Source organism: Protopterus annectens, chromosome 1.part1 (assembly GCF_019279795.1).
Source record: "Protopterus annectens isolate FY-2018-M chromosome 1.part1, PAN1.0, whole genome shotgun sequence".
Taxonomy (NCBI): Eukaryota; Metazoa; Chordata; order Ceratodontiformes; family Protopteridae; genus Protopterus; species Protopterus annectens.
Genome location: NC_056726.1, coordinates 535647363 through 535667629, shown reverse-complemented (window position 1 = coordinate 535667629; position 20267 = coordinate 535647363). Strand labels below are relative to the sequence as shown.

Sequence of the window (20267 nt, the reverse complement as noted above, 5' to 3'; positions counted from 1 at the left end):
AGTGGTTAGTGGAGGGCACGGCCAGCCATAGGCAAACTAGGCGATCGCCTAGGGCGCCGTAAAAGCCAGCCTCTTAAAGGGAGCAGTTTTTGAGTGCGTTATTTATTTTAATAAAAGTTTGCGCTCTTCTCCGCGCCCTGTTGATATGCAACCGGAAGCCAGAACCATGGGGGAGGGACGTGAGCGTCCTCCCACTTAGAGCTGCAGGTTGGCCAGGATAGTTAAAAAAAATAAAGAAAATAAAAAAAAAAGTACAGTTTTGTACCTACCATAAATGTAGATGTTCGGGTGCTCATACAGCTGCAGTCATTACAGATGGGTTATCCTGCCGTCAGGCAGGTCCTCGGTCGGCCGAATTCCAAAGTCTAGGTCCGGCGTCAGTTGTCATCGCTTCTTCCCTGACATCAGTGTGGCAGGGGTATAAAAGAGGCAGCCGACGCCATTTTCTTCAGTTTTTCTTGCCCCAGATGTCAGGTGCCCCAAGAAGGAAGGCAAACAATGTTATGCAAAGATGCAATGTTGCTAAATCAAAAACAGTAGTTGCAAGCAAATACACCATAAAAGAATACCCCAAAAAGGTTATATGAAAAGGTGTTTGTCATAAGGCCTGTCCTAAGAGGGGATGGAGGGAGGGAAACCTGGACTGCAGCTGTATGAGCACTCGAACATCTACATTTATGGTAGGTACAAAACTGTACTATGTTCATCGTGCATACAGCTGCAGTCATTACAGATGGGTAGAATACCAAAGCTAAGTAAGGGTGGTAGGCACCAAGTGGAACTAGGAGGGGCTAGGATGCCCTGCAGGACTGCTGTGGCAAAGCCCGCTCTAGATTTTGAGTATAGTGGGAGATGATAGTGCTTGGAGAAAGTGTGCACTGAACTCCAGGTGGCTGCTTCCAAAATGTCCTTGGTAGGGACCCCCCTGAGGAAGGCTGTAGAGGTAGCTGTGGCTCTGGTGGAGTGGAATCTGATGCATGCAGGCACAGTTTTTCCATGAAATGAGTAACAAAAGCGTATGCAGTGGGCTATCCATTTTGAAATTGTCTGTTTGGAAATGGCCTTTCCTTGAGCACCTGCAGCATAGGACACAAAGAGTTGCTCAGATTTCCAGAATGGCTTTGTCCTGTCCAAATAGTAGCGAAGTTGTCTGTGAATGTCCAAGGAATGTAGTAGTCTTTCCCCTTTGTTTTGTGGATTAGGATAAAAGGTAGGCAAGTGGATAATCTGATTCAAAGTTACACTGGATACTACCTTTGGCATAAAGGTAGGGTTGGTTCGGAAGGAAACTCTGTCCTGATGGAAAATGGTGAATGGTTGCACAGCCATGAGGGCCTGTAGCTCCGACACCCTGCGAGCTGAGGTGATAGCTAGAAGAAAGGCTGTTTTCCATGACAAGTACTGTAACTCTGATGAAGAAGCTGGCTCGAAGGGAGGAAGGGTCAGGTTTTCCAATACGAAGTTGATGTCCCAAGCAGGGACTGGTGGTTTCCTTGGGGGTTTTATATTCTTTGCCCCTCTGAGGAACTGCCTTAAGAGAGGATGAGAGAATAAAGGAGGATCTGTGTTGTATTGTGCAGAAATGGCTGAAGCGTGGATCTTGATGGAGGAGAAGGAAAGTCCATTGTTTAACATCTCAGCTAGGTACTGGAAAATTTGAGGTATATTTATTACCCAAGTATTCTGTCCCTTTTCTTGATTCCAGGTACAAAATCGTTTCCATTTGGCAGAGTAGGCCTTTCTAGTAGAAGGTCTTCTGGCCTCCAAGATGACATCCTGCACCTCCTTGGAGAGGAGAAATTGTTGGGAAATCAAGGAATTCTCCATGCAGCTAGATTCAGAGTTTTGAGATGGCTGTGAAGAGTTTCGTAGTTGTGCTGGGACAACAGAAGAGGGACTAGAGGTAGGATCCATGGTGGGGAATGTGTCAGGCTCTTCAGGAGCGGATACCAGTGCTGTCTTGGCCAGTCTGGAGCAATGAGAATCATTTTCAGCCTCTCTGCTCTGGCTTGTAATAGAACTTTGGGCAGCAGAGGAAGAGGCGGGAAGGCATAGACTGTCAATGTTGCCCAATTGAAGGAAAGTGCGTCCACTTTCCAGGCCTGTGGATGATAGGTCCTTGAACAAAATTTTTTCAACTGGCAATTTCTGTGGGTAGCAATGAGATCTATGTTTGGCTGTCCCCATGCCGGAGTTATCTTTTGTGAAAACTTGAGGATGCAACTTCCATTCGTGTGGATCGGTCATATTTCTGCTTAGGTTGTCTGCCAGTGTGTTTCTGCCCTGGCAGGAATTGTGCCTGTAGTTGAATTTGCAAATCCAGTGCTGTGTTCCATAGGGTCATGGCTTGCCTGTACAGGGGGTATGAATGAGTTCCCCCCTGTTTATGTACCACATCACTGTGGTGTTGTCTGTCCTTATCAATAGCTGGCCTGGATGCAGTAGGTCTTTGAAGGTCATAATAGCCTTTTGCACGGCTAGCATTTCCTTTTGGTTGATGTGAAGGTGCTTCTCTTTTTGGGTCCATTTTCCCTGAATGCACTGATCTGTCATGTGTGCTCCCCAGGCGTAGTCTGAGGCGTCTGCTGTGATGATTTGAGTTGCTTGAGGTACACAGAAAGGAAGACATGTGTTTCTTTGGCAAGCTTGAGCCCACCACAAATTCCTTTTGAAGGCATGGAATGAGTGGTATAATTGCTTCCAAGTTGTGGCTGTGTTGAGACCATAAGTTTTTTAGGTACCATTGAAGTTTCCTCATATGCAGCTTTGCACATGGGATTAGTAGGATGCAAGAAGCCATGAATCCCAAAGCCTGCAGGACTTTCCTTGCAGTTAGCCTGGTGTAAGTTGCCATTTTTCTGAAGTACTGAGACAGTTGCCCTTGCTTGTCTGGCGTGAGGTAGGCCATCTGGGTGGTTGTATCCAAGCTGGCACCCAGGAAAATTATTTGTTGAGAGGGTATTAGTTTTGATTTCTTTTTGTTGACTGTGTATCCCAGGAAGTTCAACAGTTTTATTACAAACGCCAGGTGCTGCAGTAGTATGTCCTTGCTGTCCGCTTGGATCAGGCAGTCGTCCAGATATGGGTAGATTTGTATCCCTTGTAGTCTGCAGAAGGTGATTACTGATGCCAGGCATTTCATAAACACTCTGGGCGTAGTAGATAAGCCAAAGGGCAATGCAGAGAATTGGTAATGGGTTGAACCTGCAAGAAATCTGAGGTATCTTCTGCAATCTTGTCTGATAGGGACATGCAGGTATGCCTCCTTGAGGTCCAATGTTACCAGCAAAGACTTCTTGCCCAGCATGGGAAGAAGCTGCTGTAATGAGAGCATCTTGAATTTTGGCACCTGTAGATATGTGTTTAGGATGGATAGGTCTAAGATAGGTCTCCAATCTTTGTCTTTCCTCGGTACCAGGAATAGTCTGGAATAAAACCCTTGACCTTGTTCTTTTGCAGGTACCTCTTGAATTGCTTTCATGTCCATGAGCGCTGAAATTTGTTTTTGTGCCTCTGCCCTTTGATTTTGTGGCAGGTTTGGCATGCCTCTCATTTTTGGAAGGGTGTGAAAGTGGAACCTGTAGCCTCTGTCTATAATGTCCAGAATCCATTTGTCTTTTGTAACAATATGCCAATTTTTTGAGAATGTCAGTTTTCCGCCGAAAGGTGCTGCCATTAAAGCTTTGCTTGGCAGCTGTAGGGGGAAGTCATTGTGTCTGTTTTCTAAGACTGTGATCTATCTTCTCCACCTCTTGGGGTTGGTGCTTACCACTATCTGGCTCTGAAAGATCCTTGAGGTTGCCCTCTACCACTTGGACGCCTGTATCTGCCCCTTTGAGGTTTGTCCGTGGCTGGAAAGGACCAATTTTCTGAAGGCCAGTTTCTGCTGAAACTTGGAGGCTGTATCTGCAGGAAATCTTTCACTGTTTGCATTGATTTCGCTTTTTCCTCCATTTTCTTTAGCACCTCCTCAGCTTTAACACCAAACAATACATCTTTTTGAAGAGGTGCATCTAATAATTTAGCTTTGACATGATCTGGTAAGGTTTGCTCTTTGAGCCAAGCATGCCTACGCAGAACAGACCCCGTAACAGCAGCTCTACATGAGGCCTCTAAAGCATCAAAACCACACTGCAAGGTATGTTTACCCACTTGCTCTGCACCAGGCAACAAATCCTGCAACTCTTAAATCTGGTTGTTCTGGTTGTGTCATCTTGCTTTTCAGCTGAGATATCAAAAACTCTTGATACTTTAACATATGGAACTGACAGTTTAATGCCCTCATGGTTAAAGTGGCCGAGGTGTACACCTTTTCCCCCCACCTTTCTAAAGCTCTGGAATCTCTCTCTGAAGGTAATGGTTTTTAGCAGTAGAGGCCTTAATTCCCTTGGGACCCTGTGAAATAGTTTCTGGGTCAGCAGTATGGCTTTTATATAGGAACTGGTGAGAATCAGGAACCCGGTAATACCCGTCTGGTTTAACAGGAGCTGGAGGCAAAGAATCAGGATTAAGGCTGGCTTCTGTGTACACATCATCCAATATATCTAAAACAGGAGGGATAGCCAGAGGCCTATGCTGGGGGAGCAGAAGAAATTCCCTGAGCCTTTTCTTGGAATCTGAGTAATCTTGGCCTTCCCAGTGAAAGTGTTCCCTCAATGTATGCAGGGTTTCCCCAAAAGAGAAGTCCTCAGGGGGGGAGACCGAGGGAATAGACTCCTCTGCATCAGAGTCTTTGAATGGAGAACAGGCATAATCCTGGTCCTCTGATAGTTCTGAGGTAATAGAAGCTTGATCTGAGAAAGGGTAGTCTTCCTCTAATCTGGGCCTTTTGTCAGAGGGGGGTTGAGAACTCCTGATAAGAGTAATCAAATCCTCAGTCATTTTAAGCATCTGTTTTTTAGGCATGGTGCCTTGAGAGGGGGTCTGAGGAACCTGTTTTTTGGTTTTCATGGCTGTTTTAGATTTAGTGAAGGCTTTAATAGAGAAGGAGGAAGGCCTGAAGACCCCTTGAGAAATGGCAGGCCTGTCTAAATTCTGAGTTTCCCCGCCAGGAGTGGTGTCGGTATCTGTAGTAGGAATGGGGGCCGAGGAGCCTGCGACCTCGGGTACTGAAGACATCGGTAATGCATTGTCATCGGTACTCAGGGGCTGCGTAGGCGCCTCGCTGAATACCGGAGAACTGGTAGTCGGCCTTAGCGTGGTTTCAGTAGGTGGTGCGGACCTCGTATGTCGGTCCTTATCTTTGCATTTTTTGCTCAAAACTGGAGTCTGAGTATCCGACGACATAATACAATTAAATTTTTTGCCAAAAAAGTGAAGAGCGAACTCCGCCCGACGCTTAATAGTGCGTTTGTTGAATCTAGCACAAAAACGGCAGGCCGAGACGTCGTGGTCTGGGCCTAAGCAAGGTATACAGTGGAAATCCTTATGCGTTATTTGCTTCCCACATGAAATACAATTAACTTTGTCTGACATCGGTCTGAGGCAAGAAAAGTTTCCCCAGTGGGGTACTTGGCTTTCAAGAAGACTTCGGCTAAAATACTTTCGTAAATCTCAGGAGCTGGCCGACCGGCAGTTGCGAACTGCTTCTGCTTCTGGCACCGCGCGGCAAGAAAGACTGAAGAAAATGGCGTTGGCTGCTTGTTTTATACCCCTGCCACACTGACGTCAGGGAAGAAGCGACGACAACCGATGCCGGACCTAGACTTTGGAATTCGGCCGACCGAGGACCCGCCTGACGGCAGGATAACCCATCTGTAATGACTGCAGCTGTATGCACGATGAACATCTTTACTTCGCGCTACGCGTGTCTGTTGTAAGGAGGAACGTGCGTGTGTCACTACACGTTTGGCCGTTTGGTTCAGAAAGGTTGTGCTCCCCTGTGCTTGGTTTGAGAAAAGTAAGCAACTGTAAGTGGCATTTGGTATTAATGAACAGTGTTAAGATTAAGTTGTTGCAGGCAGAGTCAGCCTACGGGGTTTCAACAATTGCAAATCTGTGTGCATTATGAGCGCTAAACCAGTTGCTTAATGCTGCTAATGGCAATCGTTGCTGTAATACTCCTCCCCCTCCTCATCTACCTTAGCTTTTTGAGTATGTTGTTTTGCAAAAGTGTTTACACCAGATATTTCTGCTCAGGGCTCATACTGACATAACTAACCTCCATAAAAGTCCTTGGTCATATTGCTAGACTGCCAGATTGTGGCTGAAATGACTATGATAAACTGCTGTTGTGTACATAATGGCTTTTTACTACAATTTCATGACGTTTTTGCTAGACTGTTTAAAAGACCTATGATAGCTGTTGCAACAGTTTATTACACACACAAGATTGTAGCTGTTAAGTGTGTGATTTGTTTTCTGGTTTAAAATAAATAAATAAACACAAGACTGGTTGTCAGACTGCTCTTTGGCCACAACCCAGGCATGGTAGGGCATAGCAACATACAGTATGTATACTTGTTTACTTTTTTAAATGTGTCATGGCAATTTACACGTGAAGATATATACACTTGACAGTCAAATGAAAAACAAATGTATATATTGTACAGACAATTTAAATGTGTGTAGCAATGGTGATTTTTTACGAGTGGAAATAATTGCAAATGCATATATTGTACAGACAATTTAAATGTGTGTAGCAATGGTGATTTTGTACGAGTGGAAATAATTGCAATTAATACAATTTACATAAAGACGACATAAGTGCACAGCTACCTCTCCTTAAAGTATGACAGTTTGGTGGTAGTAAACAGGTGCTCCTTTTAATTTGTTTAATGCATCAAGAGTGTTTCAGTTGACAGTTATCAGCTGGCACTTAATTCCAGGTGGCTGTCTTTGGCTTAAATGCTTTCTCCTGTGCATGTTTTGAATTGTGGTCTTGTAAGCATTAGTCATTCCTCTTGACTGTCTCTCTGTGCAGTTAGTCTGTTTTATCTATAGTCTTGATCTCGGTAGTGGGGAGACAGTGTTGCATTTTGTGAGCAAAGGAAGAATGTTGCTCTTTTGGTTGCTTGAAGCAACTTAACCTTTTATAAAAGCTGGCAGTGGTGTGTCTGCAGTAGGGCTAGTAGTGCAAAGCAGCTGATTTTTTATTAATAGTACTGTATATTTTAAGTATTTGCCCTAGAGTGGAGAGTTAACCAAGACAGTCCATATTCTACTTGTAGGATTAATACATTCTTGGCTATAGCCGTATGTTCTGTAGGGGTAAGATGTGATTAACTTGGAGCCCAGTTGCATTTGGTATAAAGGGGTAGTTTATATCTAGTGAAAGTGTGGGGTTTGGAGTTTTTCCTGCTTCTTTGTCCAGTAACTAATGATAACCAGTTACCTTTTGTGTGTCGACTGCAAGTTGAAGGAGTTTAGGAAGCTTGGGTGCCTAATATTTGACTTAATTAGCTTATTTTGAAGCTGGCCAGTGGCATAAAGTACAGCAATCGTTTACACACTGTTGCCAGAGTGGTGGTGGTTGATATTCTAGTATTAAGGTATCTGAATATAATTGAGTTAAATTACAGACGTTGTATGGCTAGGTCATTAAGGAAGAGAGAAAGTAGTGGCCCTAACACAGCTGCTTGTGGTACTGCGATATTGACAGAAGCTTGTGTGGATAAACTTATTTCTTACATGTATCTGAGACATGGCTTCTGAACCAAGATAAAGTAATCAGACCAAAGTTAAAATTGCTAACTGTATACAGACATTATGATTGTGTTGAAAGCTCGTTATATCAATAAAGTTGCCCTTGTTCTTGAATCATGTAACTGAAAATGGAGTTTGTTGTGTATAAGTCTGCTATTGTCCTAAGAGTTTCTAAATCAATGTTGCTTGTTGCAGAGAAGTCTGTATTTATATTTTCTCAGAGCTGCTTGTATATTAGCTTATCAAAGATCTTAATTATAAGACAAAAGCTATGGGCCTGTTTTCACTGTGTTCTTTAGGGTTTGTGATTTTTAAGAGGTATTATAAAAATGTTTAAAGGCTGTGGGGAAATAGCGGTCAGAGAAGAGTTTGGCTATATAGAGAACTGACTTTAGGAATGGGTAGGGGAGTTTTAGATAACTTGTATGACAGAACAGTATCCAAGATATTTAGTTTTTGACATCCTGATAAATAAGGTGCCTGAAGTGAGAAACTGGATTATAAACTGCTAAAGTATATTGTTGGGAATCTTGGGGGTGGGAGTCATGGATATCAATGACAATTGGTGTGGGTGTTTGGGTTTGGTTGAACTCTTTAGTGTTTTGTTTCGTCAGGGCTTTGAATTTCATCTGTTAGAAATTTTCTAAATTCATTAGAGAACTTAAAGAACTTTGCAAAAGTATGGTCAGATTGATTTGGTTGAGGTTGGTAGCATCACCTGTGAATGTTTGTAGCTCTTTGTAGAAATGTTTTTGGTAGGATGTTAAGATGGTCTGTTCCTAAGGAAAGTTGTCTTGGCTGTGCTGGTGGCAATTCTTTGATTAGTTCCATGTGTTTCTGGATTTAAGCATTTCTTTAATCTCAGATGTCTGGTGGTGGTTTTTCAGTGGCTAGATTTTTCCTGTGCAAATGGAAGCTTACATGACAACGAGGGCCTTGGATGGACATGTGGATGTCCCTTTCAAAAGCAATAATGGTAGCCCTTGGGATATTTGTGAAGGTGTCCTTGCACATCCCGACAGGGTATATGAGGTCCTTGTGGTACGTGTGTTGACATGAGCTAGAATGGGGTGGGGTAGGGTAGAGAGAACTGAAAGCACTCCTACAGCCTAAAGGAGAGAGGCTACTAAAAGGATTTCACTCCATATAGTTCCTTGGTCTGAGAACAATTAAGATCTTTTCTGAAACAATGAATGTCACTGGTTTTGTGAGCTTAGGTCTCTGGGAAGAAGTGGAGGCCTCTCTGCAGCAGATGAATGCCTGAGCATAGACCAGGGATAGACATCCTTCATACTGTCTGGATGACAGTGTCATCCAGTCATCTTTCACTCTGTAGGGATCAAGGCCCCCACCCAATCAAAAGTGAATGGGCTCAAGATCCATAGGACAGAAAAAAACAGCAGTTTTAAGGTTAAAACAGACGCGTACATTCTTGGCAATCCTGAAAAAGTTGTCTGGTGGTGGTTAGTTACTATGCGATGATAAAGCAGAAAAATATTTTCTTGTGATCTATGGTGCAACCCTATAGTGCTTCACTTAAGACTAAAATGGATAATATACCTAGTTATAGCAAACCATATTACTTAATTTTATATTTGCTGTGTATTACGTAGGAACAAGTAAAGACTTTCTGGTTGTCAATCTCTGAGAGGAGAAACTCCAACATTGGGCATTGCAAGCTATTTGAAATCGGTGTACAAAGATCCAAATGGACTTCATAATGGGGATTAAAATTTTCATAGACATGAACATCTCCTACTTTACCTTTTACTAAATTGTGGCACAACTGATGAAGCCTAGTCATGCGTGTGTCATTGTCGACAGCAGTCCTGCACTTACTTTATACTTCAGGTATAAAGGCATATGCACCACCCTGATTTTCAGCTAATCTCCATTTCTAGTTCAGTCTGTGTTTGTGCCCTTTAAAGTTCATTTTCCTTGGGGAAAGAGCATTCTATCATGCTATAGTAAACAAGCTGTCATCGTCCAGTTTAATATTCATCATACTGATCAAGGCTGCAGTAGTCTAAGCTATACAGGTTGTATTAAGGATATAATGGCTGGCAGCTTTCAGTTACTTTGCATGCACCTTAAATGCCAGGTTTGGTAGCCAAGCATTTCAGAGCTTTCCTACTGGCAAAGAGAATGCTCTTCTGTGGAGTCTTGGGGATCAGTCAGTTTATGCTATTTATTTGCTGGGCAGATAAGTTCCTTTTGGAGAAATAAATCTTCCATATACAGTGGTGGCAGTCTGTGTCAAAGCAAGCTATTTCCAAGTGATTGTCACAGATTACCTTTTGTTCTCACCACAGCAGAACTAACCAAGACAGTTTTAAGATGCATGTCAGGGCCTTGGCTTCATCAATGGCTCTTTGGAAAGGGTTTGGTTCTAAAAGTATTCTAGAAGCAGCAATGTGGTCCTCTGTATATACACTTAGAAATCACTAGAAGCTAGATTGCTTCTGCAGGTCTAGATCAGGCTTTTATAGGATCAGTCTCCAGGGGTTTCTGTTCCCTTTCACCCGCAAGTTACTCTGAGGTATGGTAATCTGGGTTCTATTCAGTTGAGTTCATTCACTTGATTTAAAGCAGTAACCTCAAGTGAAGTAAGGGTGAGTAACCCCCTATATCCTCATGTAGCCCCTTGACATATAAAAGCTAATGCAAAGGTCTTCTAATCTTGAATTAAATTAAAGCACTGCTGTATTGAACCATTTCAAATGAAACTGGCTTAAATTGATCAGGACCTGGTCAAAACTCTCCAAAGACACTAGCAGAACCTCCCACATGCCTTGGGGTAGGTAAGGAAGTGGAGAAACCCATGTGGACCCAAGGAGAACATACATACTCCCATACAGTACACCAGATGAGAAGTAGTCCAGAGAACCCCACAAACACCAACAACTAGCAACCAAACAAGTTGACAGGAGATGACTGCTTGTACTTAATCTCCAAAAAATAGAACGCCGTCCCTCTCAGACAAATTGACAATCTAAAATACTTTAAACCACAACTAAAAAAAAAAAACATTTAGTAGACTTCTGGCTGTGCTGCTGCATTTCTCTAAGCCTCCCCTTATACTTCATTATTGAGCTTAATCATTACTGAGCTTAATGTGTCCCATAATTCCTCCTAATTTTTTTTCCAATGGATGAAAATCTGCTGCATACTCTTTCCCTCTCCAAACAATTGTAAACTAATTCTTGTTGATACAAATTTATTTTTGCAATTATCAGTATATCATGCTGCATTATTGAAGACTATTCTTTAATCAGCTTGATTTTGTGACTAACCACACAGATATCCACCACTGTTAATTGTTATGATGAGAAGTAACTCTGTATATTGCAACACAAATGCAACCATGTGTATTGTATGTAAATGCGCGATTATATTCTTCTTTTGTGGATCTGAGTGGTTTGAATGCATTAGTAATGCTGTAATGTGATGAGAATGAAACTCTGTATTGCAATGTGAATACAGCCCTGTTCATTGTATATAAATACGTGCAGTTTTTGTGTATATATATTTGTCAGGTTTTAGCTTTTCTCCCAGGGCCTCTGCTGAGAAGTTTATTGCCTAGTCAATCTTTTGGTAATCAAGTGCAATAGACAAATCTAGTCTCATAGCTGAAAGGATAGTAACAAATGGTACTTTAAATAAAATATAGGCAATTGGTACAAATGACGTTATTAGTTAGAAAAGGAATGGTAAAGTCCTAATGTTAAACATGGCCAAAAGAAAATGGGATAACATGATAACCCAAGTGATTCTTCCTGGGTGATGCATATGTTTCTGCACTAATATTTCTTTACTCATTGTTGTGGGAAGTATTAAGTTTGGATTGCTAAACTTTCTTCTTGAAGAATTTACATTTATCCAGTACTGATGAGTGAAGGCAGCAGCTTTTTTCAACAGCAGTGTGTGGTAATGCAGCTCTTCATTAGTTACAAATTTCTTTACTGTATAAATGTTCAGATTTCTCTACTGCAGAGATTGTTGTATTCCGTGATATTGACGGATTGTAATGACAGAAGTCTGGGTGGCCTTTTATGGCTGAAATTGTCTGAAATGGGTAGTTTTGTCATTATTGGTTTATACATTTCGTTTCTTTGCTTATTAAAAGAATGCTTAAAACTACAAATTTAAAACACATTCTAACAAGTGGTGCTGTATTACCATAAGGAATATAATTTAGTGCAGTCAGGAAGTTGCAAACAAAAAACACATGTATGCATGGCCATAAAAATGTGTGTAAGGAGTCTTTTGAAAACAGCCCAAATGTAAACTTAATCATCCACAGACCAGATGCATTTTCTATAGATATGGGTTTTCATGCAGTTTCAGTAGCAGATAATTTTACTGTTCATGCTAAGCCTGTTTTCACTGTGAGATTGTATTGATTACACATGGCTGTGTTTGTACTATTCTAGCTTAAGCTACTGTACACAGGGAGGTCGCTACTCTAATTTACTTTGGGGTAGGAGAGCGAGCCTTACAGCTCAGTGAAAGTAAACTGTTTAGATTAACCTAAGCAACCCTCTGAACCAAGGCACATGGGCTTCTATTTTCTGAAGACATGACTTTTATGTATGTGTGAAGGAGCAACAGATAAAGCAGGTTTATTAAATGCAATTTCCACCTTCACTTGCAGTTTAAACTGCATTACAAGGTATACTTTCTTCCATGATTTTAATAATTAAAGCAAATGACTGGACTGGCTTTCTTGGGGAGTGAATGACTGGAGTGGCTTTTTTGGGGACTGACCTACCTGTGGGCGTGTCTCGTAGGGGTGTTTCATGAGTATGGCATGGGAGGAGCTTAAGGGGCACCAGAGTACTACTTCGCCTAGGGTGCCATATCAGCTAAGGCCGGCCCTGGTGGAGGGCAGGCAGTAGGCTTGAAAATAAGGCTGTGCAATGTGGACAGCTGAATAAAGGCAAGTTGGTTTAATTCTAGGAGTGATTTACAGTGGTGTGTGTGATAATATTTTTATAATTTTTATTTTCTTGATTTTTATGCATATGAATGCATGACTAGAACCTAAAAGCACTTGAAACTTACCACTGCATTTGCTTTTAAAACACACGCAGAAGTTAACCAATGTGTTTAACTATAACCGGGTTTCATTATATACGAGAATTACCTTCGTTGAAGGTTGTGCGTCAGGGCTGGTAACCCGGTACGTAAAAATCCACTACCAATCATTAGCGGACCGGAGTTCCACTGTGGCGACCCCTAACCGGGAAAAGCCAAAAGACACAAACAAGTTTGTGTTCTACCTTGGTTAGGCATGCAGTTTTTTTTTTCTTTTTTTCTTTTAACTTAAATAGATGAACAACTTTGAAAAACTATTAAAAAAAATACCACTGTACTGGTGAGCATTAAATTCCTTTTCTTGTATGGCAATTATAGGCATCATAACTGTTTACATTTTAAAGATATTTTAAGCTGATTGATGATAGTAATATGACATGACAGTATCTGCAAAGACTGGTTATGGTTTACTGCTTCTTTCAAGTTTTTAAGGTTCAGTAAATATTTATTCATGCTCATAGAGGTAAAGTCAGTCATGTGTAAATTAAAATACTACGTTTGATGCTTGAAAATTAATTCATAACCAGAACTGGTTATGGCTAACGGTGAAGCTAACCTTTATGTTTGCAGAAAATGGCAGTAGCACAGCAAGGGTGGGGCAAACAGGGCATGTATCCCGGTTGCAATCCTCAAGTGCTGTTCCTGCATTCTTCTTTCTGTACCAGCAGAAATGCCTGTGCAGAAAGCAAGTTGCAAACAACTTTTTTTTGCTCTTCCAATGAAGAGCTGCAGCAAGGAGGGAGTTGTGATTGAGACTGCCATAACCAGTTTATTAGAGCTACTATTTTCTCTTCCAATGAACAGCTGCAGCAAGGAGGGGATGTGCACTCCAGCCTGCAAAGAACAGCATCAGAGCTGCTCCTTTTTTTGGCTCTTCTACTTGAGTAAGCAGTGGGGTACTATTTCAGGGACTGGCCCAGGGCAGTAGTTGAGCCAGTTACGACTCTGCAGAATGGGCCTGGTAAGGTTAACCAATGTCATCAAGAACAGTTTTTATGTACAACTTTTTTTTCCTGCATACTCATTTTCGATTAGGCTTACAATTATTATCTTTGACTGAAATGGCTGACCAGTTAAGAAAGATCATTCAGAATACTACTCTGGAAAAGATGTTATCTAAACTTTTTTCCATAAATATGCACAACAATTGTTTATATCTGAAAGATTTTTTTGAGATTTCTACTGCTTTATCATATACAAACTTACCATACAGTCTTCATGCACTGTTTAAGGAAATATAGTCACTGTACCCCATACAATATACCAAATTTTATCTCCAAGTTAATGCTATTTCTCATTACGCAAAGTACTCAACACAGAACAAGAATTTACAACTGCCAGTACTTAACATTTTACAAAATTCACTCCATCCCTCTCTGGAAGGCTACTGCAGCAGTCAGAATGATGAACATTTAAAAATTATCACCACACATTTAGTCATATGTCACCAGACATCAAAAAAGCTCTCTGACACGCAACACCCTGAGAATGAACAAAGGCTAACTAGGTAAGAAAACAGCAGGTAACTCCTCCAACTGTAGAATTTACTTTAGGCTCGACTTCAACCACTCCTCACTACAGCACGCGTATCTGTAATTTGCACTTTCACATTGGAAACAACCTTCAAACCCCAACAACATGGCACCCTCGGAAATAAGTCTACTACTACCTTCTGCATTATCAGCAGACAAATGGCATAAGGCTAATCCTCAGCATGCAAAGGGAGAGATCACAAATGACAAGATGGTAGAAGTCTAGTTACTAAATAAATCAGTGGATACTGAAGACTGCATCTGGCCACATCCCTCTTCCACATTCACACTGGCTCATGCTAAGCAATGAACATGGGGTCCACTGGCTTCATTAAATAAACTCTACTGCTGTTATCCATTGAGAAGTTAGGCAGACCTCAGCTTCCCATACTGTCTCCTATTGGTAAAAGGATTCAAAATTTGTCTCTTGCGGCACTCCTTTTTGTTGTCCTTCAACAATACAAAAAGTTAGTGCAGGTCCTGTGAGAGACCAAAGGGGGGACGCAGAATATTTTTTTTCTCCTGCAATTAAAGTGGGAATTTCACTATCACTACCGCTTCATCAGACATGATGCAAAGATCTGTACTTGCAGTAGGCATGTCCCAAGTACTAGAGCTGGAGCTTTCAAGACTCTAATGACAATGCAGCATCCTATGAGGAACAAATGCAGGCTGTTGTACATATGAGAAGACCCAGTACTTTTTTATTTAATTATTTAACCATGTTAGTGAACCAGTCTGAAGACCCTTTTCACCAATAAGCCAAGCCTTCTTCTTTCGGCTGCTCCTGTTAGGGGTCGCCACAGCAGAACAACTTTTTCCATTTCTTCCTGTCCTCTGCATCTTGCTCTGTCACATCAACCACCTGCATGTCCTCTCTCACCACATCCACAAACCTTATCTTAGGCCTTCCTCTTTTCCTGTTACCTGGCAGCTTCATCCTTAGCATCTTTTTCCCCAATATACTCTGTACCCCTCCTCAGCATATGTCCAAACCAACGTAAACCTGCCTCTCTGGCTTTGTCTCTAAACCTTCCAACCTGGGCTGACCCTCTAATATACTTATTCCTAATCCTGTCCATCCTCGTCACACCCAGTGCAAATCTTAACATCTTCAACTCTGCCATGTCAAGCGCGGACTCCTGCCTTTTTGTCAGTGCCACCGTCTCCAACCCATATAACATAGCTGGTCTCACTACCCTCTTGTAGACCTTCCCTTTCACTCTTACTGGTACTAGTCAGTCACAAATCACTCCTGACACACTTCTCCACCCACTCCATCCTGCCTGTACTCTCTTCTTCACCTCTCTTCCACACTCACCATTACTCTGAACTGTTGATCCGAAGTATTTAAAGTCATCTACCTTCACCACCTCTACTCTCTGCATCCTCACCATTCCTCCATCCTCCCTCTCATTCACACACATATATTCTGTCCTAGTCCTGCTGACCTTCATTCCTCTTCTATCTAGAGCATATCTCCACCTCTCCAGGGTATCCCTCCACCTGTTCCCTACTCTCACTACAGATCACAATATCATCTGCAAACATCATAGTCCACGGGGACTCCTGTCTGATCTAGTCTGTCAACTGTCCATAACCATTGCAAATAAGGGCTCAGAGCTGATCCTTGATGTAATCCCACCTCTACCTTAAAAGCATCAGTCACTCCTACCGCAGACCTCACCGCTGTCACACTACCCTCATACATATCCTGTACCACTCTTGCATACTTCTCCGACACTCCCGACTTCCTCATACAATACCACAACTCCTCTCTGGGCATCATGTTATATGCTTTCTCTAAATCCACAAAGACACAATGCAACTCCTTCTGACCTTCTCTGTACTTCTCCATCAACACAATGAGAGCAAACATTGCATCTGTACTGCTCTTTCCTGGCATGAAACCATACTGCTGATCACTAATCATCACCTCCCTTCTTAAGCTAGCTTCCACTACTCTTTCCCATATCATGCTGTGACTGATCAATTTAATTCCTCTGTAGTTACTACAGCTCTGCACATCACCCTTATTCTTAAAAATCAGTACCAAAACCCTTCTCCATTCCTCAGACATCCTCACACTTTCCAAGATTTCATTAAGCAATCTAGTTAAAAACTCTACTGCGATTTCACCTAAACACATCCATGCTTCCACAGGTAAGTCATCTGGAACAATAGCCTTTCCGTTCTTCATCCTCTTCATAGCTATCCTTACTTCCTCCTTGCTAATCCACTGCACTTCATGATTCACTATCTGCACATCATCCAACCTTCTCTCCCTCTCATTCTCTATTCATCAGCCCCTCAAAGTACTCTTTCCATCTGCTCAACCCACTCTCCTCACTTGAGTACGTTTCCCTCATTATCCTTTACCACCCTTACCTGCTGCACATCTTTACTAGCTCGGTCACTCTGTCTAACCAATCAGTACATGTCCTTTTCTCCCTCCTTAGTGTCCAACCTTTTATACAACTCTTTATATGCCTTATTCCTTCAACACCTCTCTCTTTGCCATGCCAAAAAGCAAAAAATAAACTATTATACTGTGTACAGAGAAAGGTGCATTTGGAAAATAGGACAATGAGCATTGAAGCATAACATGAAATTACAAACTATGGAATTGCACAGACTTAAGACAAATACACAGTTGGAGGAAAAATGGGATAATCACAGAACAAAACCAATGGAGTAACACACTGGCTGAAGTAGAAACGTACTTATTACCAAACAAATAAAACTTAGTTGCCAAATAAATAAAACTTGGGTAGCAGTTTCACTACCACTTGATCTGTGTCTATGGTCTGATGAAGCGCTTACCAAGATTTATTTGGCAACCAAGTTTTATTTTTTTCGTAATAAATACATTTCTGCTTCAGCAAGTGTGTTACTCCGTTCATTTTGTTCTGTGATTATAACATGAAATTACACCACTAACAGGAAATACATTAACAAAATATTTACTACACTCACAAAATAAGCTACACAGAGTATTAATAAAACAGTTTCCTAAAGACACAGTGCAGCCCAGTTACAAAGCACTGCAGCTGATTTTAATTATTTTGTGTGCAGTCATATGATGAATGCATCTGTTATTTATCTTACCATCCTGTCCAGTAGGAGTTCCATCTGCCAGCTGACCAGTTCCCTGAAAGTGCAGAAAGGCTCCAATTTTTGCAGACCATGCAGCTTTGTGCAATACTTTTGCCTTTCTAGTAGGTGGTTTACCCTGCAAAATGACATCAAGAGAAATGTTTAAGGAATGCATATCCTCATGAACTACATCACACTAGAACATATAAACCCACAAAAATGGTGCGTCATACTGCCTGCTGTTATTTGAGGCATCTGAGATATATTCTGCTGTACAGTACCCTTCAATGAAAATTTAAACACTATAACCCCTCTCTAGAGCATACAAAGTTAAACAAAAACACTCACCTGGATTACTCCAAATACAAAACAAAATACTGCAACATGCCACTACTTGGAAAGTGCGCTTTTTATTTACTTACTGTTTAACTGATTGGGCGTAATGGCACAAAATCTTTTTCAGCTAAGTCAACAGCCATATGGCTAAGAGAACAATTACAAACATTTAAAACTACAGTTAAACAGACAAACCAAACAAAGCACACATTCAACACTGAGATAAAGGTATTGGTAGATAGGAATAAACACACCAATTTTTACACAGCTAATAAAATTCACACATACAAAACATTTAGGTGAAGTTTGAAAATAAGATTCAAGAAGTAAGGATGTAAAGAGCAACAGAGAAGTGATTTAAAATTTACAATGCGAGTGGGAGGAGCTGCTTTGCACCAAAATTTACCCATAGACAATGTTTCATTCATTATATGACTTTACGTACATTACTAGCACTTCAGAAGTAGTAAACACTGCTTAAATTTCAGATGTTACACCATGTTCTTCTCGCATCTGAAGACTAAAGGAAGTCTAAGGTAGGGAAAGCTAGTCTACATCTCTGAAAACAGTTGCATTTAGAATCCTGGCAAAGGTCGGATGTAGTATCTTTTCAAAGACTACAACAGTTTATTCTGAGAGAAGGCTGCTCATGTTGCAGAGACAACACTGCAAAATTAGTTTTTGCAAGTAGCTAAGCTAAATTATGACCTAAAAGTTTCAGATTGTATACGGAAATAAAATTCACAGAAACCCATTTGTTATAGACAGCTGCATAACGAAATAAAACCCCTGTTAACACTTGGTAAAAGAAAACACCACAAGCCACAAAAAAACTAGTATGAACACAATCCAAAGCAATTTCAGCTGACACCTTTCCCTGTCCATTTCAACAGGCCGGTCACAGCAACCAAACCCTTACAGGTTCAGAGGTGTGTACTAGGCTAATGGCCCTGGAGCCAACGTGCCACCCAAGCAGAGCCACTGGACTGATCCCCAGGGTGAATTTTCTATTTCCCATCCTCTCATCAAGATTTCTCTTGAAGAGGGCCAGTGAGGTGCTCTGTTTGACATGTATGGGAAGTCTATTCCCTAACATGGGCAGTCTCTGGGTTATGAACCTGTCCCTCCAGCACATTCTGTTGATTGTGGTAATGAGGTTGAGGTCTTTGTAGTGTGTGGTGTGGAGGGATTGGGATTTCATTAGATGCAGCATTTCTAACAGAGCTGGCTAAGACATGGCTTTATACGTCAAGCAGAGATCACCTCTAAGCAGGCGATACAAGATTTTGAGTCTGCCCATACAGGACAAGTGTTTAAGGCCTAGGATCCTCTTTTGTGAGGTACTTTTGTGGCCTCTCCAGTTGTTGCAGGTGCTAGTTAGGTACATGCTAAAAATGGCATTGTACTCAATGATTCGCCTAATGAGGGAAGAGTAGACAGAGACAAAGACCTCTTTCTTCCTGGATGCAAAACCCTTAGTAATGAGATGTGCGACACAGAAGATCTTTCTGACCACAGTAGCAGTGTGGTAGTCAAAAGAGAGGTTGCTGTCAACCTGTGTTCCCAGATCTGTTGGAACAGCTTCTGTGTTCAGTGGACTACCATCGATATAGTAGCTCATGGGAACTGGGATTTTCGCAAAGGGGATAACATTTTTTAGCATTGAGCTCAAGGCCATGGTTCTAACACCAGTCGTTGGTCTCAGTCAGGCCTTTCTGTATGATTTCAACATCACCTGAGGAGTTATTAATGGCTCCCAACTTGCAATCGTCTGCAAACTTTGTTAGCCACAGCCCCTTTGTGTTGGACTGGACTTCTGAGAAGTACATACCAAACAGGAGAGGACCAAGTAACTTAACTGTGGGACTCCACTTGTGAATGGTCGGAAGTCTGACTTGGAGTCAGCTACTTTCACAATGTGGGTTCTGCCTGTGAGCCAGTTTGCAACCACCTAGTGATATAGGGGCTGATGGGCTAGATTAGTGAGTTTTTCTAGGATTCCCGAGTGGGGAATGGTATCAAAGGTCTTGGCCAGATCAAGGTAGGCTGCATGAATGCACCTTGCCTTCATCCACAGCTATGGTGACAGACTCAAAGTGGTCGACCAAGTTGAGTAGGCATGATCTACCCTTCACAAAACCAAACTGTGCGGGATCCAGAGTTTGGAGATTCCTTATACCATTGTTTATTAGGTCCATGATGATGCGTTCCACAGCTTTGCATATCAGAATTGTCAGGATAATGGGGTGATAGTTCCCAGGGTCTGTAGTCACTCCTCCTTTGTGGAGAGGGATGACTATAGCAGTGCACCATTCAGTAAGGACAAAGCCTGAGGTGAGGCTGTGAATGAACAGGGCACACAGGTGAGGTGCCAGTTCACTCTGTAGTTCATAAAGAACACAGCCAGGGATATTCTCAGGTCCCATACAGGCTGTATTCTTGGCTTTGGACAGTGCTGTTTTACCCTGTACAGCAGTAATACTGGGTGCCTGGCAATCTACTGGTACTGTGACTGGTCCTTTGGAGGGGGGGGGAATTGCCAATGAATCTGTCGGCCAGTGT

At 41.8% G+C, this 20267-nt stretch overlaps 1 protein-coding gene across 1 annotated transcript in view; it reads right to left on the bottom strand.

Moving 5' to 3' along the window:
- Positions 1–20267, bottom strand: part of L3MBTL2 (L3MBTL histone methyl-lysine binding protein 2) — a 1942600-nt gene that overhangs the window by 1907293 nt on the left and 15040 nt on the right. Inside the window, exon 2 of the mRNA XM_044087125.1 lies at positions 17382–17565. Coding sequence (XP_043943060.1) covers positions 17382–17565 — 184 coding nt within the window. The remainder of the gene's footprint in view (positions 1–17381; positions 17566–20267) is intronic.